The sequence below is a fragment of the Armigeres subalbatus genome, chromosome 3, assembly GCF_024139115.2.
Source record: "Armigeres subalbatus isolate Guangzhou_Male chromosome 3, GZ_Asu_2, whole genome shotgun sequence".
Lineage (NCBI taxonomy): Eukaryota > Metazoa > Arthropoda > Insecta > Diptera > Culicidae > Armigeres > Armigeres subalbatus.
This window is the reverse complement of record NC_085141.1, coordinates 221052181-221076657: the sequence shown is the minus strand read 5'-3', so window position 1 is coordinate 221076657 and position 24477 is coordinate 221052181. Positions and strand designations below refer to the sequence as shown.

The window sequence follows — 24477 nt, the reverse complement described above, 5'->3', positions numbered from 1 at the left end:
AGTTCCTCCAGAAATTCTTTCCAGGAATTTTTCCGGAAGATCCTTCACCTTCCAGGACTGCTTCCGAAAGTTTCTCCAGGAATTCCTCAAGAAGTTCGTCTAGGAATTCCTCAAGAAATTTCTCTAGGAATTCCTCAAGAAGTTCCTCTAGGAATTCCTCCAGAAGTCCCTCCGAATTCCTCCGGAAAATTCCTTAAGAAGTTCCTCCATGAACTACTCAAGAATTTCCTCCAAGAATACCTCCGGGAGTTTTTCAGGAAGTGTACCGGAAGTTTCTCCAGGAATTCCTCCAAATGTTTTTCCGCCCGTTCTTCCAAGAAATCCCCTTGAAATTTTTTGCAGGAATTCCTCCGGAAATTCCACTGGAGTCCGAAAATTCCACTAGGACCTACTCCAGAAATCCCCCAAAATCTCTACATAAATTACTTTGAGAACTATACAGAAATTTCCTCTGAATTCGTTTCTAAATACACATGGAATTCTTTTAAGCCCACCTATCTCCGATCTCCAATATTTTTTCCTGAAATTTCGCATTCCGCATTCTGCCAGAAAACCGTTTGGAAATTTTTTAGAATTTTTGATATTTAAACGAGTTCTTTCAGAAATTCCCCAGAAATCACCCAGAAAACGGTTCACGATTTATTTTCAGGAAATACTCTTGCAATATTATAAAGAAGTTAACCTGAAAATACTCCCAGAAATGCTCCCACTTTTTCTTCCACAAGGAGGGGCTTGTATTCCACAAGGAATTCTGCCAAAAAATGACCAGAAATTTCTGCGGAAATTACGTGTAGAGTTGTTCCAGATATCCCTTTATAGATTCGTTTCGAAATTCCCCCAAAAATTTCTCCAAGTGTTCTCAAGAAAAATCCAGGAATAGCTCCGGGAAATTCCCCTTCCAGAAAGATTTTACGATAGAATTTTTATGCGAATATCTGAAGGAGTTCCTAAAAGAATTCATAATGAAATTCCTGAAGGATTTTTTTAACAACGTTCTTAAGAAATTCTCGAAGATATTCCTGATTTGAATCTGAAGAAATTTTTACAAAATTGTTTGAAATAATTTTGGGTTTCATGCTTTCATGTTGCTACATGTTGCTTTCATGTTGCTACATCTAACATACGAGGGAGGATTACTAAGACGAATTTAAAAGAATGGACCACTTCACCGAATGTTCCAGAACTTCTAGAGGACCATCCGAGGAGAACGACTGGTTGTTATATTGAATTAGTTCTGACATTTTTACAACAAGCGATTTTCAGAATGTTGCAGCTTTCTGAGTTGAATTACAGAAATTTACCACTTCTCCGGATATTCTAAAGCTCCCGGAGGATTACTAGGTGGCCACCAGGCGTCAATGGGAGATGCTCGCATTGATTTAACCCTGGCATTACTATTACAGTCAAACCTCTATGAGTTGATGTTCAATGACTCGATATCGACTCATGGAGGCAAAATATGCCATATTGAAAAAAATATTCTGGGTTACTGTGATGGTCCCTTCAAGCAGATTTTCAATGATTCTCTATTCCACGTCTTGATATTTAAATGAGTCTTCATTATCGACTCATTGAGGTTTGCCTGTACAAACGATATAGGAAAAATCGCAGTTTTCTGGGATGCATTATAAAACCATTAAATATGACCACTTTACTGGATTATCCACTGGTCAATGAGTGGTGCTTGCATTGATTTTGCTCTCACAATGCTACCACAGACGTTTTAGAACAACTCGCAGCTTGCTGGGACGTAATTTAAAAATAGACCACTTTACCGGATGTTCCGGATCTTCCGGAAAAACACTGGGAGACCACTTAAGGTCAATTAGTGATGCTTGCTCTGATTTTTCTCTGACAATGCTTCCACAAACCGTTTAGAAAAAAACGCAGCTTTCTGGGACGAATTTAAATAATTGGACACTTTACCGGATGTTCCGGATCTTCCGAAGGAATACTGGGAGACCACCTGGGGTCTATTAGTAATGCTTGGATTGATTTTTCTCTGACAATGCTTCCACCGACCGTTTAGAAAAAATCGCAGCGTTTTGGGACGAATTTAAATAATTGACCACTTTACCGAATATTCTGGATCTTCCGGAGGAATACTGGGAGACCACCTGGGGTCAATTAGTGATGCTTGCATTGATTTTTCTCTCACAACGCTTCCACAAACCGTTTAGAAAAAATCGCAGCTTTCTGGGACGAATCTAAATAATTGACCACTTTACCGGATGTTTCCGGATCTTCCGGAGGAATACTGGGAGACCACCTGGGATCAATTAGTTATGCTTTCATTGATTTTTCCCTGGCAATGCTTCCACAAACCGTTTAGAAAAAATCGCAGCGTTTTGGGACGAATTTAAATAATTGACCACTTTACCGGATATTCTGGATCTTCCGGAGGAATACTGGGAGACCACCTGGGGTCAATTAGTGATGCTTTCATTGATTTTTCTCTCACAATGCCTCCACAAACCGTTTAGAAAAAATCGCAGCTTTCTGGGACGAATATTAATAATTTACCACTTTACCGGATGTTCCGGAACTCCCGGAGAATCAGTGGGAGGCTACCACTAACTGGTCAAGCAAACGTCAGTCAGCATTGATTCTCCTGTCATATTGCGATTACGGAAGATGATGAAAACCACATCTCGCTGGAATGAATGCATTTATTAAATTGTGACTTCACACGTGTTCCAGAATCCGGAGCATCCGGATGTCCACCCGGTGGCCAAGGCACCCAGGGAGCTAAATTGACGTCCGGCCTAATGCACTTATCGTCGTGAACAATTTTGTTGAAGGTCCCATTATTCTAAATGGAAAAGATCCGATGGGAATATGGGAGTTCTGAAGTGATGCTAAACTTTTTCGGGGGTGTTGCAATATTCAAAGTAGGTGTTGCAATACTTATTGTTGCGCTTCCATTCTTTTGGCGGGTAGTGTATATCTTAATTGCAAATTGTTTCAACGACAACACTGAAGCTACAGGCCCCATTAAAGTGTATATTGATCACAGTGTATACTTGTGGATGTTGCTTAGGGACTAGAGTATTCAGTTTGCATTGTTGTATTGTAATCAGCTTCAAGATTTAGTACTTCATTGAAAGTCGTGTTTAGTGCTGTAGATGCTACTGAATGATGCGCTACTGGATGCTTATCGGATTTCTGTTTCTCACGCGTTTGGCACACTTGGTTTCTTCTCTTCTTCTTATGAGATTATACATTTATATTTCAAATTTCTTTTACCCAAGTATCGGAAATATTTGCTCCTTTTAATTTCATTCGAGAAGCATTACAGATCACTTACTATTCCATTCGTACGTCTGGATTATTCGTCGTATACTTGAATAAGTTCCGAAAATCAACAACAGGAACCCAAGCAGCAGAAGAATCACATTTTTATAAATAATCCACCCACATTGACCGTAACCTTCCGGCCACCGGTAGATTGTGTCCAGTGTGACCGGTACGATCAACACCAGATTACTGGCACAGAACGATCCCACCAAACCGACAAACAGTTGAAGGTCCGGAACGCTCACCGATATGGCGGTCAGGATCATCATCATGCCGAAGCGGATGGAAATTTGCGCCGTGTTGTGTAGATCTTCCGGTATTTTTGCTTCGATTCGACGCCAGATGATCTCCATAGGGACATAGAAGCCCAAACCCATCTGGGAAAGGGCTGCGAGAGCAGCCAACAAGCGTGTAAATTCTGCAACTCTAAAACAAAATATTTAAATTACCTCAAAAATTGAAAAGAGAATGATTATGACGCACCCGCTGTCCTTCGGTAGATTCAGAGTGATCGATGTTTTGACCGAATCCCCAAAACGTGCGTATCCGAAGAACCCGGTGGCAATGTAGAGAACCGATAAGAATGCGATTGCTTGCGAAACGACTCCGAATTTCCCCAAAAAGTATTGCGGGTGTTTCATCTTATTCTCGATTGGCAGAACAAACCTAATTCCTTGTATTGCGAAGAGTATTGTGCTGAAATTGTGTATGCATTAGTTCGTCCATTGCGTCAGAATAATCCGGACACTCTGTTGTTACCTTACAAAGAATGGCAACCTTTCCCATTCGGGCCATAAATTTCGGTTATCAAGCGAAACCGGTTCGTTCACCAGAAAGTAAAGAGTGATTCCGAAAGCAATTATCATCAGTGCGTTGGACAGCGCCGAGAACGGTACTAGGTATTTGAGGACCCGAATCTGAATGATAAGCGCTATCGGAACGGTCACCAAAGCGACGCACACTCCGGTACTCCACGCTATCTGCATCTGGTTGTTGATGACGTCGCGCAGCGAGGTGGCAACGAAGATTTGAAACAGACAAAATATGAGAAGACTGTGAAACACCACCATGCAGTCGATGTAGTTTCTGGTTCCCGTAGGATGATGGGGCGGGAAGAATTGGAATTTTAGTTCATGGTGGCAGTGTTGTTCAAGGTGCGATATTACCTAGCAAAATTGGAGAATTTGCGGACGGCCGGAGGGCCATTGACGATAACAATGTCAGCTGTTTCGGAAAATCCTAGGACAGGAATGCGGTAACGCTTACAAGCTTTGTGCGCTGTTCCCACCTGTTGAAAAACAAAATGAAATTAAAACTGGATTGGATAGAACTGATCATATAATAATAACATTGAAGTATTTACGCCCAGTTCTTTTTTTACACGGGTGGGTTTTAGTTGATTATGACCTTTAATGAAATTATGTGTTACCCCCATGAAAAAAATCACAAAAAATCAATGAAAAATCAGGTTGTATTTAAAAAGCTATGAAAAATCAGGTTAATTGGGAAATTAAAGAATACCAACCGTGTAAAAAAAAATATTGGGTGTATTATTATTTTATAGCTGATAAGAAGTAACTGCAAATTCTTTACAAATTAGTCGAAGGATATTAGACGAATTGGACGAATAAACTTCGTTAGCCCTCGTTAGCCGTGCGGTAAGACGCGCGGATACAAAGCAAGACCATGCTGAGGGTGGCTGGGTTCAATTCCCGGTGCCGGTCTTGGCAATTTTCGGATTGGAAATTGTCTCGACTTCCCTGGGCATAAACGTATCATCGTGTTAGCCTCATGTTATACGAATGCGAAAATGGTAACTTGGCTTAGAAACCTCGCAGTTAATAACTGTGGAAGTGCTTAATGAATACTAAGCTGCGAGGCGGCTCTGTCCCAGTATGGGGATGTAATGCCAATAAGAAGAAGAATTTGGCATATTTAATAACTTTTATAAACCAGACAAACGAGAACAAAGACAATATAGGCAAATAAGACAAATCAAACAAATTGAGCAAAAAACCCAGATCAATCCACCTAGCGTTGGTGGTGCCTTTCTCGCGCATTAAAAAAAATAAGAAAAACACATAAGAGAGGTCGAAATAGCACTTTAGGGGGATAGATTTTACTGTTTCCATCAATTCATATGAATCTGCGGTCATTTGAATGCATTGCTGCAATCTTTGAAAAAAAAAGACTTTTTTTCGTTTTTGACATTTTTTTCCAGAAAAACTATGTTTTTTCAATAACTTTGGTACGCAATGACCGATCGGGCCAATTTTCAATAGGAAACAACTAGAATGTGCACAGCAAAAAGTGGTCACCGGAATCATAGTGTGACAGAAAGGAATTTAAAGAAAAATTAACAACATAATGTTAATTTCATAGAGAATCAAAGTATAATTGCAATACTGCAATACAATATTAATTTAGTGCATTTGATGATTTGTATGCAAATGCCCGTATTTTTCTCTTGACACCATTCATGAGCTTTTGCACGGTAACATCCACCACTAATTTGGCAGCCTTTTGCCAGTTACGTCTGAAGCTTTTCCCATCATTTGTTAAAATATTTGTTTCTCATAGATTCCTTTTAACCAGGGCCCAGTACTTTGCGATCGGATGAAACTCCGGCGGGGCGGGGTTCCTTTGGGACAATATTAACGCTATCAGCAGCGTACCAGTTTTGAGCCAGTTTTCCGTAGTGACAAGATGCTAGACCTGGCCAGAACAGAGCTGTACCTTAATGTTTCCGAATAAATGGCAAGAGTCGTTTATTCAGACATTCATCAACGTCATTTTGTGAATTTATTATACCGATTGTGACGGAAATGTCGCTTCTGAGACCGCAGTCACATATTGCTTCCCATACGAGAAATTTATTTGGAACTATGACAATTTTTTTCTGCCTAAAATGTTCTGCGAATCCTCCCCTTTGCATCGAGGTATAAAACAGTTATCTCGGTTTTAGCGATATTCAACTACTTTGTAATGTCGCCGTGCGACATACCCGGATTTTCCACCTTCTGTGCAAAATGAGTTCGCGCACGTGTCATCGATTCGACGCCATTTTTCAGAAAAACAAAGGCATGTTGGAAATGACATTTTTACCATTTAACACATACATTTATCTTCATATTACCGTGTTGGTATTAACTTTGTGTGCACTGACAAAACTGTGTTGAGCAATTTTCGGTGACTACTTTTTGCTGTGCACATTCTTTAGACCGCAATCCGCGTCGACTGTAACTTTCATTCATTCATTTATTTAGTCTACATCTATACAGATAACACTGAATCAACAATTTGACGCCACAATACACGGTTCGAGGCCGCATCTCTCCATCCTCGAATGCGCCCCACGCTCGCCAAGTCGTTCTGCACCTGGTCTGCCCATCTCGCTCGCTGCGCTCCACGTCGTCTCGTACCTGCCGGATCGGAAGCGAACACCATCTTTGCAGGGTTGTTGTCCGGCATTCTTGCAACATGCCCTGCCCATCGTACCCTTCCGGCTTTAGCTACCTTCTGGATACTGGGTTCGCCGTAGAGGTGGGCGAGCTCATGGTTCATTCTTCGCCGCCACACACCGTCTTCTTGTACACCGCCAAAGATGGTCCTAAGCACCCGTCTCTCGAATACTCCGAGCGCTTGCAAGTCCTCCTCGAGCATTGTCCATGTTTCATGTCCGTAGAGGACTACCGGTCTTATTAACGTCTTGTACATGACACATTTGGTGCGGTGGCGAATCTTTTTCGACCGCAGTTTCTTCTGGAGCCCGTAGTAGGCCCGACTTCCACAGATGATGCGCCTTCGTATTTCACGACTAACGTTGTTGTCAGCCGTTAGCAAGGATCCGAGGTAGACGAATTCCTCGACCACCTCGAAGGTATCCCCGTCTATCGTAACACTGCTTCCCAGGCGGGCCCTGTCGCGCTCGGTTCCGCCCACAAGCATGTACTTTGTCTTTGACGCATTCACCACCAGTCCAACTTTTGTTGCTTCACGTTTCAGGCGGGTGTACAGTTCTGCCACCTTTGCAAATGTTCGGCCGACAATGTCCATGTCATCCGCGAAGCAAATAAATTGACTGGATCTGTTGAAAATCGTACCCCGGCTGTTACACCCGGCTCTCCGCATGACACCTTCTAGCGCAATGTTGAACAACAGGCACGAAAGTCCATCACCTTGTCTTAGTCCCCGGCGCGATTCGAACGAACTGGAGTGTTCGCCTGAGATCTTCACACAGTTTTGCACACCATCCACCGTTGCTTTGATCAGTCTGGTAAGCTTTCCAGGGAAGCTGTTCTCGTCCATAATTTTCCATAGCTCTACGCGGTCTATACTGTCGTATGCCGCCTTGAAATCAACGAACAGATGGTGCGTTGGGACCTGGTATTCACGGCATTTTTGAAGGATTTGCCGTACAGTAAAGATCTGGTCCGTTGTCGAGCGCCCGTCAACGAAGCCGGCTTGATAACTTCCACGAACTCGTTCACTAATGGTGACAGACGACGGAAGATGATCTGGGATATCACTTTGTAGGCGGCATTAAGGATGGTGATCGCTCGAAAGTTCTCACACTCCAGTTTGTCGCCTTTCTTGTAGATTGGGCATATAACCCCTTTCTTCCACTCCTCCGGTAGCTGTTCGTTTTCCCAGATTCTGACTATCAGTTTGTGCAGGCAAGTGGCCAGCTTTTCCGGGCCCATCTTGATGAGCTCAGCTCCGATACCATCCTTACCAGCTGCTTTATTGGTCTTTAGCTGTTGAATGGCATCCTTAACTTCCCTCAAGGTGGGGGCTGGTTGGCTTCCATCGTCCGCTGAACTGACGTAGTCATCTCCTCCGCTGCCTTGACTTTCATTGCCTGTACTCTCAGCGCCATTCAGATGTTCCTCGTAGTGCTGCTTCCACCTTTCGATCACCACACGTTCGTCCGTCAAGATGCTCCCATCCTTATCCCGGCACATTTCGGCTCGCGGCACGAAGCCTTTGCGGGATGCGTTGAGCTTCTGATAGAACTTGCGTGTATCTTGAGAACGGCACAGCTGTTCCATCTCCTCGCACTCCGCTTCTTCCAGGCGGCGTTTCTTCTCCTGAAAAGGCGGGTCTGCTGTCTCCGCTTCCGTCTATAACGTTCCACGTTCTGCCGGGTACCTTGCTGCAGCGCGACCGCCCGCGCTGCGTCCTTCTCCTCCAGAATCTGTCTGCACTCTTCGTCGAACCAATCGTTCCGTCGACTTCGACCCATATACCCGACGTTGTTCTCCGCTGCGTCGTTAATGGCTGCTTTGACTGTATTCCAGCAGTCCTCAAGAGGGCCCCATCGAGCTCACCCTCTTCCGGCAACGCTGCCTCGAGATGCTGCGCGTATGCAGTGGCGACATCAGGTTGCTTCAGTCGCTCTAGGTCGTACCGCGGCGGTCGTCGGTACCGAACATTGTTGATGACGGATAGTTTTGGGCGCAGTTTAACCATCACCAGATAGTGGTCAGAGTCGATGTTAGCGCCACGATGTGTCCTGACGTCGATAATGTCGGAGAAGTGCCGTCCATCAATCAGAACGTGGTCGATTTGTGATTCTGTCTGCAGTGGCGATCTCCAGGTGTACCGATACGGGAGGCTGTGTTGGAAATAGGTGCTGCGAATGGCCATATTCTTGGAGGCGGCGAAATCAATTAGTCGTAGGCCGTTTTCGTTCGTCAGCCGGTGAGCGCTGAACTTTCCAATAGTCGGTCTAAACTCCTCCTCTTGGCCAACCTGAGCGTTCAAATCTCCTATGATGATTTTGACGTCGTGGCTTGGGCAGCTGTCGTACTCACGTTCCAGCTGCGCGTAGAATGCGTCCTTATCATCATCAGTGCTTCCGGAGTGTGGGCTATGGACGTTGATTATGCTGAAGTTGAAGAACCGGCCTTTGATCCTCAACCTGCACATTCTCTCATTGATCGGCCACCACCCGATCACGCGCCTTTGCATGTCGCCCATCACTATGAAAGCTGTTCCCAGCTCGTGTGTGTTGCCGCAGCTCTGGTAGATGGTATGATTACCTCTAAACGTTCGCACCATTGATCCCTTCCAACAAACCTCCTGCAGCGCTACGATGCCGAATCCACGGTCCTTGAGCACATCGGCGAGTATGCGTGTGCTCCCGATGAAGTTGAGAGATTTGCAGTTCCACGAACCGAGTTTCCAATCGCTAGTCCCTTTTCGTCGCAGTGGTCTTCGCCGATGGTTCCGGTCCGTACTCTCTTGTTGATTGTTCGTTGCTTATGATTTTTAAAGGCTGGCTTGCAGGGCCTGACACCAAACCCCTAAATTTCCGGAGGACCATTCCTCCTTATTTCCGGTGGACCATGGTGCACAGTTTCACTTTAGAGTCCCTCGCTGGCACTCGGACGATGATCAGCCGCCCTAACATGGAGAACAGACGCTGTTGTGAGCCGATCCTGACATGGAGAACAGACGCTCAATAAGATTTGAACCTCCGGAAGGAGCAAACCCCCTTCCCTGTCAGCATATGACCATAGTTCCCACCGGGGTTGGTTACCCGATCTTCCCTAAGGTTGCTCGTATCCCGGCCAGCACCGCGGGGAGGTAGGGATAGGAGTTGCTGGGTAAGAGGCTAAGGACCGCGAGATGGGGTCTATTTTATTCCTTCAGGTACGCGAAGTACCAATGGTACGCTTTACCCAGCATTTGCCGTGCCCGACTGTAACTTGTTGCGAGCAAATCGAATAATGCTAAGGACCAAAAATTGTGTCTCACATTTTTGTACACACACACACACACAGATATCACCTCAATTCGTCGAGCTGAGCCGATTGGTATATAACACTATGGGTTTCCAAGCCTTCTATCAAAAGTTCGGTGTTGGAGTGATCCTATAGCCTTTGCGTATACTTTGTATACGAGAAAGGCAAAAAGGAAATTTAGTCAAATTTCACAAATTGACAAATTAAACAACATTTACTAGACAACTTAGTCAAATTAGACTAAAAAGACAATTTAGACAATAAAGCATATATTATCAGTTAGTTGAACAGAACTTTTTCATCGAATTTCTTAAAGATGTGAAGTTGCAATAAGATTTTTTTTAGTTTTCACTCTTATACATTAGGGTGTCTCAAAAATACTATGTTCAAAAAGTCATGGTGCTCAAGCCTTAAATAAAATATTTTCGCATCTGGAGCATTTCTGTAGAACAACTCAAAATTCTAATAAATAGTTTAGAGGTTCTCGCAGATCGATTATTTAAAAAGGGTGTTTTTGCGCACTCAGATATAAGCTTTTTTGTCACATTTAGATACATTTTTCAATCGTTATTTTTTTTCTATGGACCATAATGAGTATCCTACATGTTAATTAGATGAGCTATGAACACCGACAAACTGACGTGAATCTAAAATACCAACCCTGACCGAAAATTTGAAACGGTTGATTCGAATTTCGAGTGATCGCTAATGTCAAATTGATTGTGATGTTTTGCGAAAGGTGGTTAAGCTAAAAAGAAGAAGATGCATTCTGCAGGGAAATGAGACAGCTGTTCGATGTCAACATAACGTATACTTTTAAAATATTTCTCTCAATGGCTGATGCAAATAACTGCAACATATAAAAATGTCTCAGATTACTGGAAATCAACATGCGATATTATACATTAACAAATAAGCCCATCAGAAAATTTGAAAAAGTGTTTTTTGAGCCACCCTAGTGCATATGCACAGCACATGTTTCGAAATGGACAAATTGAGCGATTTTTCACACGCACTGAGCACTTTTGCGAGCACCACTCGCCCTCAAAATGTTTTAGCAATTGTGATATGCACTGAGCACTTTTGGGAGCACCAATCGCCCTCAAAATGTTTTTCGATTTCATTACAAACTGAGCACTTATGCGAGCACCATTCGAGCTAAAAGGGTTTTATCGATTTGGATACGCACTGAGCACTTTTGCGAGTACCACTCGCGCTCAAAATATTTTAGCGATTTTTCACACCCACTGGGCATTTATGCGAGCAACAGTCGTAAAAAGTTTTAGCGATTTGGATACGAACTGCGAACTTTTGCGAGCACCATTCGCACTCACAGTATTTTAGTGATTTTTCCACGCACTGAGCACTTTTGCGAGCACCACTCGCCCTCAAAATGTTTTAGCGATTTGGATTCGCACTGAGCACTTTTGCGAGCACCACTCGCATTCAAAATATTTTAGCGATTCTTCACACGCACTGAGCACTTTTTCGAGCTACACTCGCGCTCACAATATTTTAGCGATTTTTCACACGCACTGAGCACTTTTGCGAGCACCACTCGCCCTCAAAATGTATTGCTATTTCATTACGAACTGAGCACTTATGCGAGCACCATTCGAGCTCAAAATGTTTTAGTGATTTTTCACACGCACTGAGCGCTTTTTCGAGCACTATTCGCGCTCAAAATGTATTGCGATTTCATTACGAACTGAAGACTCATAATATTGTACCAATTTTTCACACGCACTGAGTACTTTTGCGAGCACCACTTGTATTCAAAATATTTTAGCAATTTTTCACACGCGCTGAGCACTTTGGCGAGCACCAGTCGCGCTCAACATATTTTAAAGATTTTTGGCACGCACTGAGCACTTTTGCTAGAACCACTCGCGCTCAAAATGTTTCAACGATTTGGATACGTAATGGGCACTTATGTGAGCACCACAAGCGCTCAAAATATTTTTGCGATTTGAATACGCACTGAGCTCTTCTGCGAGCAGCGCCCGCGCTTTTTTGTAGCTTCATTGGGACTTTTTTTTATCAACTTTGATCGATCCATCCTTTTCCTTTTCCATTGCGTAGTTTATTAATTTGAAAAACAACCAGGTTTTCTGGTGAATCGAAAAATTATCGTGAGGTCTAAATTATGCCCGGCAAGGATCGCCAAATGTATGACCTCGTGCCACCGTAATAGGATCAGCCTAATACGTTAGGTAATTGTCGGGGACAAAATAGTATTTAATTGTTCGTGTCATTATCCGCTGAATTGCTTTTCAACGATGAGTCTTTCTCCTGTTGACTGTGCTTGCATTCATCGCCACTAGTCTCAAAAACTAGGTACAATGAAGCACAAACATATTTTCCAGGGGTTTGCATTTTATTTAGGTTTATACTTTTTCCGACTCTAATATATGTAACGAGGCTGGATTAATAACAAAGAGACGCAGTGTCAAAATCGGAACAGCGCGTTTGCTGTCAGATCGCGGAAGTACTGTTGTTGAACTAGTGGTTGTCGTTAGTATCTGGTTTGTAACAACATACCATTGCTTGCTTAGTTTAAAATTTCAGTTCATTGTTAAGAACAGTTATTGCCAAATATTTTATAGCACTCGCCATTATGGAAAGCGTGGAAAGTTGGATCACTAGTCAACAGCAGGGCTGGCAATAATCATTTTCACGAAGAAAGCGAAAAAAAATATAGTCTTCGTCATAGCATTGCCCGACGCAACGCCTATTCGGTCTCTTCGCGCCACATACCTACCACGAAGATAGTCGCGCAGCCAAAAGTTATGACGATTTCCGTCGCCACTTCTTTACATAATTGATTGCAGGTCATTATAGACGGACTGATTCAAAACATTATGGCGTCTCAAATAAACAAATAGTAGGAACTTTGGTAACATAAATGTATCGATAACATTTATATCATTTATTCATTATTAGAAAGGATTAATAAAACTCTTCGAATGGCAGCTGCCACTTGAAGAATAATAGAATGAAGTCTTCGTTCTCCAATGTAGTCATAACGATTTGATTGCACGATGAAAGCTAACGTGGTGCGCGTCATCGACGATGCGTCGAGTAGCAATGAAGACACTACAACTCGTCGCTACTGTGACATTTTGTGCTGCGATTATGACTATTGGCGCTTTGATGTTGCATGAAGAAGAAGAAGAAGCAGAAAGATGATAATCGAAAAAATCTCCACGGGAAACCATATGTAGAAGTTTTTAAAACTCTTCTCAAAAATTCTAGACGCAATTTAATTAAAAACGGTAAGCAGTACGGGGTTGGACTTTTTTTCTACTGTGTATTAAGTGTAATATCACAAAATAAAATTTTGAATAGAAATATTGTATTGATTATACAGTAAAAGAAAAGTCCAACCCCGTACTGCTTACCGTTATTAATTAAATTTCGTCTAGAATTTTGAGAGGAGTTTCAAAAACTTCTCCTATGTTTTCCGTGGAGATTTTTTCGATTATCATCTTCTGCTTTTCTTCTTCATGCAACATCAGTGCTGATGATGTTGCATGAAAGAAGATGATAATCGAAAAAATCTCCACGGGAAAGCATACGAAGAAGTTTTTAAAACTCTTCCCAAAAATTCTAGAAGCAATTTAATTAAAAACGGTAAGCAGTACGGGGTTGGAATTTTCTTCTACTGTATAATAAACACAATATTACTATTCGAAATTTTATTCTGTGATATTACACTTAATACACAGTATATGAAAAGTCCAACCCCGTACTGCTTACCGTTTTTAATTAAATTGCTTCTAAATTTTATGGGTTTTAAGTTTTGAGTTATAAAAACTTCTACACATGGTTTCCCGTGGAGATTTTTTCGATTATCATCTTTCTGCTTCTTCTTCTTCAAGCAACATCAAAGCGCCAATTATCAGCCCTGGTCAAGAATGTTTCACTCCTTTCAATTATTTTCAGTGTACAGTTAAATGATTTTTCTTCGTTGAATTCAGTTATGTATTCAAATTTGTTATAACACGTTCAGTTTTTGAGAAAAACGGGTTTACAATTTACAAAACTACATAGCTTCATGGAAATGAGGATGAGGTTTGAATTACATAGAATGAGTCTTACATGATCAAAATAAGTTTTTGATTTTTTTTGTTGCATTTTTTCACTTTAATAAAAAAAGTTTGTATTTTGTATAATGGGCCTTGCAGCATGCATATGAGTTGTTGAATTTTATTTAGCACTAGCTGATCAGACCCTGCCTTACCCAGGTTGGTCAGTTGATTTTCAAATGTCAAATGTAAGCTTGGTAGCAGCGCCGCACTCTAGATTGATTTTGACACGATTGTTTTGGATTTCTACATAACCCACCAACTTTTAAAAAAATCATGGTTTTTCAACTATCCCATCGAACATTTTTATGTTTCTCTACATATAAACACAGCTGATTCAAAAACGAATCGATCAGTAAGGAAATCTGGAAAATCGATCCAACTGTTCGTGAGTTATATTGCCTCAACGGAAATGAAAATTCATTTATATATAGAGAAGATTATTTATGTGCATTTTGCAAGACCAAGACATTTGGAACTCAAACTTTGTTCACAAATTGAGATGCTGACATTCTGCTTTGCGGAGCAGAGAAACCAAATTTCTATGAAAACACGTACTTTTTTTAAATTAAATTCCGTTTTCGCTAGAAATGTACGTGCCAAATAAAATTCAACAACCCATATTATACAAAATTCAAACTTTCTTCTCAAAGTGAGAAGCCAAAACTTAGCTAGAAAAGCAGAGAACCCAAATTTATATGAAAATAAGTACTTTTTCAAATTAAATTGCGTTTCTCACAATATATTAAATAAAATCAAACAAATCATATGCATTCTGCTAGGCTTCTAATAATTCTGCTTATGGAACGCAAGCTTTACTTTCAAAGTGAGGAGCCAAAATTTAGCTTTGGAAAGCAAAGAAATCAAATTTCTATAAAAATACATTAATTTTTTTTTTCCAATTTATTTCCGTTTTTTTTTACAATAAATGTACGAGCTAAATAAAGTTCAACAACCCAGATTCATTCTATAAGGCCCATTCTATGGCATGCAAACTTTGTTATCTTTTGCTTTGTTAGGTCTTTGCAGAGCAGAAAAACCAAATTTCTATGAAAATACGTACTTTTGTGAATTAAATTCCATTTTTCACAACAAATGTACGTGCCAAATAAAATCCAACATCCCATATGCATACTACATGGTCATTTTTATGAAACGCAAATTTTATTCTCAAAATGAAAAGCCGAAATTCAGCTTCGTAAAGCAGTGAATTAAAATTTCTATGACTATTCGTGCTTTTGTGGATTAAAACCCGCTTATCTCAGAAACTGGACGTGTTACAGCGAAAAAAAAAAATCTATTGTGTACATTGAAAAAGGTTGAAGAGGGCGAAAAAAAATTGTAACCAGTGAAAAGGTCTCAGAAGGCGTAAAAAAATTAAGTTAGGCGACAACTCGTGGAAGAATTTTCTCAGACAGTCCGGGCTGAGCGTTGTTGAATATCATTTGAAATATTTAAGTCGTCAAATGAATATCTGATGTAGGCCAACTTGCGAGCAAGGATGTTAACGATCATTCAGTAATTTGGGTTCGATCATTTAGTAGTTTGTTAATAAAACATTCCAGAAGCTGAATTTTAAAATATGTTGTATAGTGGATTTCTAGTGCGAAGGTTTTTCTACAACTTTGCCGAATGGTTAGTTATTAGAATTCAACTAATAACGGAGTTAGAGCGCTAGTTGCAGTAACTCAAACTAAATCATTGGAATTTTGTTATCATTTAGTCTAAGTTACTGAAACTATAGCTATAACTCTGTTACTAGTGGAATTCAAAAACGAACCATTAGGCAGAGTTGTAGAAAAACCTTCGCACTAGAAGTCCACCATACAACATATTTTTAAAATTCAGCTTCTGGAATGTGTCATTGACAAACTACTAAATGATCGAACGCAAATTACTGAATGATCGTTAACATCCTTGTTTGCGAGTAATCTACGGCCAGCAATGGTCGGCAAGCATATTAGTTCTTATTTTTTTCGAGAAGGCATAAAATATGAAATATGATGAATGTAAATAGGTTGCCATCAAGCAAGTAAGTGCAGTGCGTGTTTTAGTCGTCGCAAAAAGAATAAAATATCTTGTGTTCGGTGGCTCGTTTTGCATGTATTGCGCTTTGTTCCGGTCGAAACAAGCGCGATCTTCAATAGTTTGCAGTAGCCATCGAGCAAGTGTGTACAGAGTGCTGCGCTTCCGTTCGGTCGTCCAAAACGCGATTCTCCTCAATTTTCATATGCCACCGGTTGTGCATGTTTTAACTTTTTACTCGTCGCGCGACAGCGTATTAGTGTTATTTCCCATCCCATAGATCGCATCGCTTACCGAAGTGAATCCAGAAAAAATATCCTTTGTAACTTAAACGATATCCTATCCCAAGACAATCGTGGAGATGCAGAGATATATTCGGTCTCTAGTAGCAACGAGAGTACGACTAACAATCTTTCCCTTCCTATACGACCGTAAGGACGTGGCCGGCGCCGTTATTGACTATAAAAAATATTTGAGCTCCCGAAACGTGTACATTGAGAGTGGGTAGCTAATCCCAAGCCTCATTTATTGTGTTCTCTGTACAATTTCGCAAGTTCAGTCAATCACGGTGTAGCAATTACGAATTGTGCGGTAATAATGCTCATGCTCATGCTCAAGGCATAAAATATGATGAATGAAAACGTCACATAAAATGAAAAGCAGTAGAAAAAATGCACCAATACATCTCCGGTGGCCAAGGGATAGTCTGAGGTTTTGGATGGAGAGGAGACAGAATACTAGAAAAGTGTCCGCGTTCGATGGTCCCTGTTTTATCAAAATCGGATTATTCTACGCAAAGTTATGCTAATTCGAATTTCGACAATTCGTGATTTCTTCTCGCTTCTTTCTCTCTACTTTTTATCTCTTTTCTCTGTGAGAAATAACAAGTAAATGGAGAAAAGTGTAAAGTTAATAGAAACACGCTCATCTCACTTCGTAGCTCTCACCGTGCATAATGAGGAACAAAAAGTTGAAACTGATACGTACTAATTTTCACTTATTACTTCTAACTTCTTGCTTCTCACAGATAGAAATGAAAAACAAGTAATTAGTTATCATTTCTAATTTATTTCTAATTCTATATCATGAATTCTTATATTTTGTTTATCATTTCGCATTTTGTGTTTCTAGCTTCAAATAATTGGATTACTATTAAATAATGGTATTAGACGAGAGGTTATTTTGGGCTAAACGGCATTTGACCAAACGACCCTAAACAATCAAAAAGCATATCTCAGCCTTAAAAAAAATTAAGAATGAGAAATATGGAGTGAGAAATCGGAAGTAGCAACTATGGAGTAAGAAGAATAAAGTGAGGTGTGAGTAGTGAAAAGTTTGAAGAGAAAAATGAGCAGTGAGAAGTGAGAAGTGACTAATTAGAATTGAGAAGAAAGGTATGAGATTATTCGTTCTCAGGAGTAAGAAGTGAGGTGTGAGAAGTGAAGTGAGAATGGAGTGAGAAATGAGAATTAGGAATCTAGAGGTGAACAGTGAAAGGTAACACATAAGGTGCAACGCATAATGAGAAATGAGAATCGAGAAGTGAGAAGTAAGTAGTGAGCAGTGAGATATCTAATGTAAATAGTGGTCAGCGATTGATGGTTGAAAAGTGAGTGTGTGTGTCTGTGATTCATTCTTCATCCCTCACCCAGCCGGGGGTGGCGAACAAGTAGTACTACGAATAATTTGATCAAATCTCATGCTCCGTAATGGTGTCCTTTTTGTTATGAAGGCTAGTAATAAAGAAAGGATTTACATCTGGAGCAAAAAAAATGTCTTCATAATGTGTAGGAGATTGGGATGTACTAGCCACAGAGAAACTGATGTCTCACTTAGAATAAAATGCAATCAGTCACGGAAACATTATCGCCCAATGCTAAATGCATTGTGAGTGGACAATTGGCAACCATATGGCGATAGTGTGAAAACGTCAAACACAAGCAAAATCGATGGAAGCGCCATCGGTGGCAAATCGACCACCTACCAAAAATTGAATCCACCGTTGAAAAAGTGAACAATGGAACATGTGCTAAGTGTGACGTCTGTTTCTCTGTGTACTAGCTGTTCATTCGCACTAACTACTCAGGGAATAGAAGGTCTAGAAGAGCCACCGCTGCCAACTAAAGCGTGAACCGCAAACCTGGGACTCCCACAATATTCACGGCAATAGCAGCATACGATGCCCTGTGCATATTAATTTTCAATAAATGGAAATCTATGTTTGAATTATTGAGCATCTGAAGGATGCATGAGAAAATAATAGGAACTTGCTCACCGAATTCGTTTGTCCAGTTTCCAATCAGTTAGTCTTTAAAAGGACTGTAGAACCAAAATGTCACAATCAGCAGGGGAAGCTAGCAGCAACGGGTTATCCATCATAGGTTAAAAGATTTAGCTTTCGTTCTAATTGATACTGGACCACGCCGTTGGACGTTGTGGGAGCTGTTGAGTTTGATACATTTTTACGTCGGACAAGGAAGTTTCTTCAATACCGCTTCCTCGATTAATACATGTGTCCGAATCTGAAATTTCGAAAGTGTCATCTCTGTATCAAACTTGACTAGAGACTAATGCTGGCTGCTGATTTGTCTTCCTCTCCACCATCACCCTCTCCCTTTCCGGCACTGGTCGCTGCCGCTTCCGAGGTATTGTTCGGTTACATCTACTTCACGACTATAGTTGAAATTCGTGCTTCCGGTTATTACTTCGACTTCCGGTTGCTCAACACTTTGCGAAAATGCTGCTAATTTGGATTTCTTTTTTAGGAGCTGCATTTCCACTAACCACTGAAACCCGTTAGAACCACTATTCGATAAATATTAATAAATATCAATCATATTATTATGAATATGGGAATCTATTTTTTGACGGACGAAAAAACGCGGCCTTGTCCTATCGTCCGATTGAGGGTTGAAGTGAGGGTGAGAAGTGTGGAATGGGAATGATAAATATCAATCGTTCAGACACATGTGCTATGGAGGTTCGATTCTCGCCCGGGTAAGGAGGAAAGTTTTCGCGATCGAGAAATTCTCCACTCCAGTGAACATTGGGTGTTATGTGTCCTGTTCGTTGTTTCATACTAGGTGTTAAGAGCCCCGCACATAGGATACGTTTGCGTTGCGTTTGACAGTATTCCCATGGGAAATGTGTCAAACTCAACGCAAACGTATCCTATGTGCGGGGCTCTTTAAGTGTTCAGTCCATACGACCTGGTCGAAGATGGTGTTCCTGTCTTATTTTTTACTAGGAATTAATCTTAAAACACACTTAAATTATTTTGCCAACCTCAGCAATACTTTTGCCGAGATTTCGATAAATTTTGATTACAGAAATTCTAAATAATACAATTATCGATATTTCGTCAATATCGCGGTAACGGAGACGAGCCAGCCTCGGGCTGAAAGTCTCCTTAATAAAGACACACAAAAAAAAAATATCGCGGTAACGATTACTGATGACTCGGTAAAGTTTACATTCTTCCATGTTTTCTTACTTTTTTCTCCCTCGTTCTTCCTTCGTTCGTATTGTTTATTCCTTTTTTCTTCTTCCCTCTTCATTTTTCCTGTTTCCTTTCACACCACTAGCTTCTCACTTCTCAAATCTTACTTCTTCTCACATCTGAATTATTTCTTCCCATATCAAACTTCTCACTACTCACTCTACCTTCTTTCGTCCCAATTCATATTCCTCATTTCTCATTTCTCACTTCTCAAACAAACAAATTTCATATATTTGGCCAAACGGCATTCGGCCAAGTGACCCTGAACCATAAAAAAACTTTTTATTTGTGAGTAAAAAAACTCTTACCCTAATGCATGTGCCAGATGTCATTCCAAGGAACAAATTCCGAATGCAATTGCTCTTTGTTTCACATAATTTAGGCAGGAACAGATAATAATAAAACAAATTGAGTACAACTGGTTTTCGATTCTGCATTTATCTCTATTGAGTCATTAACAATTATCATGATCTTGACGTCGTTACGGGTGCCAATCATGTATAGCTTTGTATTTTTATCGATTGTATATGATGTTATGATTGATCAACAAGAGCTCAGTCGTATCTGCATTTCGCCGGTTCACGGTTCAAATGTGTTGCTGCAGATAATTCTCGCATCATGTGAATATTTCCGAGTACTAATTTCGTAGTATTGAGTTTTAACTTCCCCTTTTATTTCAATACTTGCTGACCCGTTGAACTTCGTCTCACCCAAAGTTAATTAGTTAGGACAAACATTTCGTTTGTATTCATTTCAGTTTAAATTTATGTTATGCGATTGGATTTCATTTTGGCAGAGCAAACGTCAAATATTAGTTTTTGCCACGAGGAAAAAAGTTCCATTTGCTGGATTAGTTTTGGAGTTATGCAGGAATTTGTATTTCATTTGTATGGTAGTCACCCCCTCCCCCTCTCTTTTAGAGCGGGGAGGAATCTTGAACCATCATAGAAACATTTCTTATCTTAAAAAACCTCCACATGCCGAATTGGTTCCATTTGCTTGATTAGTTCTCGAGATATGCAAAAATTGAGTTTCATTTATATGGTAGTCCTCCCCATCTAGTGCGGGGAGGGGTCTTGAACCATCATAAAAACATTTTTTGTATTAAAAATCCTCCACATGTCAAATTTTGTTTTATTTGCTTGATTAGCTCTCGGGTTATGCAGAAATTTTAGTTTTATTCGAATGGGAGACCCCCCCACCCCTACAGCGGGAAAGGGTCACGAACCATCTTAAAAATCTTCCCGGTCTCAAAAACCCGTGCATACAAATTTTCACGCTGATCGGTTCAGTAGTTTCCGAGTCCACAAGGTTCAGACAGACAGCTATTCAGAAGAAGAAGAAGAAGATTATTCTTCTTCATTGTATTTATCACATTGAAAACTTGCCGACTCACGGGTTAGTCAATGCCCTTTTACCATTTTTGCATTCGTATATCATGAGGCTCGTATGCCCAGGGAAGTAGAAAAAATCCAATGAAAAAAATCCATATGTTTGACCGGGAATCAAACCCTGCCACCTACAGCATGATTTGCTTTGTAGTCGCGCATTTCTCCACAAAGCTAAGAAGGGCCCCTTAAATGCTACAAATTGCCTACACATTGTTTGTTTTGTATTGTACAGTATTTTGTCGTTGTCTAACAAGCGCTTCTCCAAAAATAACTTTCTGTGGAGATCAGTGCAATATCCTACGACAATTTATTTCAGATTTTGCATTTTTTTTCGAAATCGGATTTAATAACTCTTATCATCTCCTCACATAACACCAATAGTAATCAATTCCTACCAGAAGCTCCACACAATGAATGTAGAGGAAGCAAACAGCAATTATCCCGATTACTCCAAAAATCAGACCACCGCTCTTAAACGCCAACGGGATGGCCATGATTCCGGTCCCAAGCGACCCCTTGATCAGATGGATTAACGTTCCAAAGTTCCTAAATAATTTCACAAATAAAAAAAAACACTAATGAATGTAATCAAAGGAAAACGACAATCCACTCACGAGTTCGGTTTCCTAATTTCTCTGTTGACGAAAGGGTCGTAATCGTCGAGATCATCGCGATAAACTTTCGAGGTTTCAGGCAAAAAGCATTCAATTGGTTCACCATGATGCAATTTATCGTTACTGTTCGTCATTTTTCATCACCAAAACTCTCTTCTCTATAATAGATCAACCTTTTCCACAATTAAGATACCAACTGATGTTAATTTCCATAAAATGAGCCATCTTGCTCTGATGTCAACGCGACGCCACATATTGGTTTTAAGATAGGAGCGATAGGGATGTTTATCCAAGTCACACAGCTCCACGTTCTGGGCAATCAGCCTTCAGAATCAGCTGGCAGCTTATCAGACTGTGGGGCTAAGTGTCGTGAGCAAAGCCGAGGCACGTTTTCGCGTGTGCCTTCGGACTGCCTTCCATCGGCGAAGAAACAATCTGCGCAACTTTAATCGATCATTCATACCGGATTGCCTCAGATGGGGTAGCGGAATCGTCAATCGATTGCAATTGGCTTAGGTGGCGGGACATTTTTTGCCGTTTGTGTCCTGGTGCAAACATATGTTCCATTAGTGATTGGTTTTTATTGAATGTTGCATTGTGGAATGGAAAAGTTATTAGCCGTAAATTGGAATGCATGGCCATTGAATACTGCTCGTGTGCCTTCCGAAAAGAAAGGGGCTCAGTTGCAGGCGGGCTTTTGAAGTGAACGGATCGCTCAGTGTTGGTAACTATGGAGCAGAAAAGTTGGTAGAGAAAGCCATTTTTGTTGCAAGAAAAGCATTTAATACTTTTACAACATGATTTTAGTGAAGTCAAGGAGTACAATCCTTTTGAGCACCGAAAGATTGAAAAACCGAATTCGTTAGTATTGAGTATTGAAAAGTGTTTGGTCATCAACAAATATATGATTGAAACTTTTTCAGAACAATCGGTACTTTGATTCATCTGGTGAAAGGAACATTGGGCACTGGAATACTGTCCATGCCATTGGCCTTCCGCAATGGAGGGTTTGCGTTCGGTATCATTGGAACAGTCGTTTGCGGGGTCATTTATGCCCATTGCGTTTTTCTATTGGTGTGTTAGAAAGTTAATATAATTGGTTTTGGTTCATTACTCTACTATTGGTTACAGGTTAGCACGTCACGGAAAGCCTGTCGTCGAAGTCACGTGCCAATGCTAGGATATACAGAAACAGTTGAAAATGTGTTCATTCATGGACCCCGTGGCGCCAAAAAATATACGGTCTTTGCGAGGTTATTACAAATTTTTAGAATTTCGAGAACATTAAATCTACAATTTTGCATTTACAGACGATGCACTGATATTCAGCTCCTATTGAACAGCTACCTACTCATATGTGTTTATTTGGTCTTCATCGGGAACACATTACGAGATATTGTCAACCATGACTACCAACTAGAATGGGATACTCGAGTGTTCATCTTTTTAGCGGCTGTCCCACTTATCTTCACTACACAAATACGGGAATTAAAATATCTTGTTCCATTCTCAGCAATAGCCAACGCAATGATAATAACAGCAATTGGCATTACCATGTTCTATATTTTGAAGGAACCCATCTCATTGGAGAAAAGGAATATGTGGCCCGCTTGGAACACCTTACCGGCATTCATTGGGTAACTGATTGCGCGATCGTGTTGTAGCGCATCTACCAACAAGATCTCCATTTCAGAACCGTCATGTACGCTCTCTTGGGAATCGAATATGTTCTCCCGAATGAGAACAAGATGAAGCGTCCGGAGCACATGCTCGGAAACTGTGGTGTGGTGAACGTGGCCGTTTGCTTCATAACCGCCCTCTACACGGTAGTTGGAGCTCTGGGCTATGCGCAGTACGGCGAGCACACAAAAGGTTCCGTGACACTGAACCTCCCAGCAAATGAAGCGTAAGAAATCAATCCTCCTCGTGAGTGTTCGCACAACCAAACCACTTTTACTTTATTCAACACAGACTGGCCAAATCAACGCAGCTGCTAACGATTACGGCGATCATCCTGTCCACCGGGTTGATCAACTACGTCCCGACCGACATCGTTTGGCGGAAGATTCAGCACAAAATCGAACCGAAGCGTCGCAACTTTGCGCAGATTGCATTCCGGTTCGGAATGTTGGTCCTGTTGACGGCTATCGCCGTTGGTGTTCCGGAACTGGAGCCGTTTGTGGGACTGACTGGTTCTATCAGTGGTGGGTCGCTGGTGGTCATCATTCCGGCTGTCATAGATACCGTTTTTCGATGGCCGAACGACTTCGGCGAGATGAACTGGATGCTGCTGAAGAATGTGGTTATTTTGATTTTCGGAGTGTTAGTTTTAGGCATTGGAACGTACTTCAGTGTTGTGGACATTATAGAAATTTACAAATAACAATAAAAGAAGAAAGTTTTTTAAATTCCGTGTTTTTGATTCAACGTATTTAGGAAACTGCTAAGCATTCGCCTTCAACCTTTAAGTCTATCGTAATTCAATATAATACAGTCCCATCCCGATTTTGGCAACACCCGTTTTTGTCTACCCCCGATTTTGGCAACACCCGTTTTTGGCGACATTTTCTTGCCGATTTTGGCAACAACCTCGAAAATATTTTTTCATTATTTTTTAGAGCTAAAACCTTTTCATAATTATGTAATAGGATAAACAAAACCAAAAGTGAATGTCATTAAGGTCTATATGCGTATAATGGGCTCTGTACGAATAGTGGGCACATTCACTGAATTAATGAACCACCACTCGTATTACCGCTCATTGCAAACAATGTCTATTGAAACTTTTCTGCTCCTTTTATTCACGTTTTCCAT

At 40.9% G+C, this 24477-nt stretch overlaps 3 protein-coding genes across 8 annotated transcripts in view; 2 read left to right on the top strand and 1 right to left on the bottom strand.

The window, feature by feature from the left end:
* Positions 1-24477, top strand: part of LOC134220092 (ras GTPase-activating protein raskol) — a 654763-nt gene that overhangs the window by 366086 nt on the left and 264200 nt on the right. The gene's annotated exons all lie outside the window — the stretch shown is intronic.
* On the bottom strand, positions 1679-21864 carry LOC134220057 (proton-coupled amino acid transporter-like protein CG1139). Its single transcript, XM_062699009.1, has 6 exons — positions 21664-21864; positions 21445-21595; positions 4464-4585; positions 4057-4383; positions 3781-3993; positions 1679-3723 (listed from the first exon to the last, which is right to left on the bottom strand). The coding sequence occupies exons 1-6, from the start codon at positions 21795-21797 to the stop codon at positions 3300-3302; spliced, it is 1371 nt and encodes a 456-aa protein (XP_062554993.1). The 5' UTR covers positions 21798-21864; the 3' UTR covers positions 1679-3299.
* On the top strand, positions 22088-24071 carry LOC134225731 (proton-coupled amino acid transporter-like protein CG1139). Of its 2 annotated transcripts, none has more exons than XM_062706042.1 (7): positions 22088-22410; positions 22471-22524; positions 22587-22737; positions 22795-22916; positions 22974-23300; positions 23357-23569; positions 23635-24071. In XM_062706042.1, exons 1-7 carry the CDS (start codon positions 22394-22396, stop codon positions 24044-24046), a joined length of 1296 nt encoding a protein of 431 aa, XP_062562026.1. In that variant the 5' UTR covers positions 22088-22393; the 3' UTR covers positions 24047-24071. The 2 variants fall into 2 exon arrangements, with proteins under 2 accessions (XP_062562026.1, XP_062562027.1); XM_062706043.1 differs by having other exon boundaries at positions 22092-22406.

Coding starts and splice junctions, on each gene's coding strand:
- LOC134220057 (XM_062699009.1), bottom strand. CDS start 21,797: ATGACGAACAGTAACGATAAATTGCATCATGGTGAACCAATTGAATGC. Junction 4,586..21,444: donor TTCATTGTGTGGAGCTTCTG/GTAGGAATTGAT, acceptor GTTTTTCAACAG/GTGGGAACAGCGCACAAAGC. Junction 3,724..3,780: donor AATCTACCGAAGGACAGCGG/GTGCGTCATAAT, acceptor ATTTTGTTTTAG/AGTTGCAGAATTTACACGCT.
- LOC134225731 (XM_062706042.1), top strand. Junction 22,917..22,973: donor AAATATACGGTCTTTGCGAG/GTTATTACAAAT, acceptor TTGCATTTACAG/ACGATGCACTGATATTCAGC. Junction 23,570..23,634: donor AACCTCCCAGCAAATGAAGC/GTAAGAAATCAA, acceptor TATTCAACACAG/ACTGGCCAAATCAACGCAGC.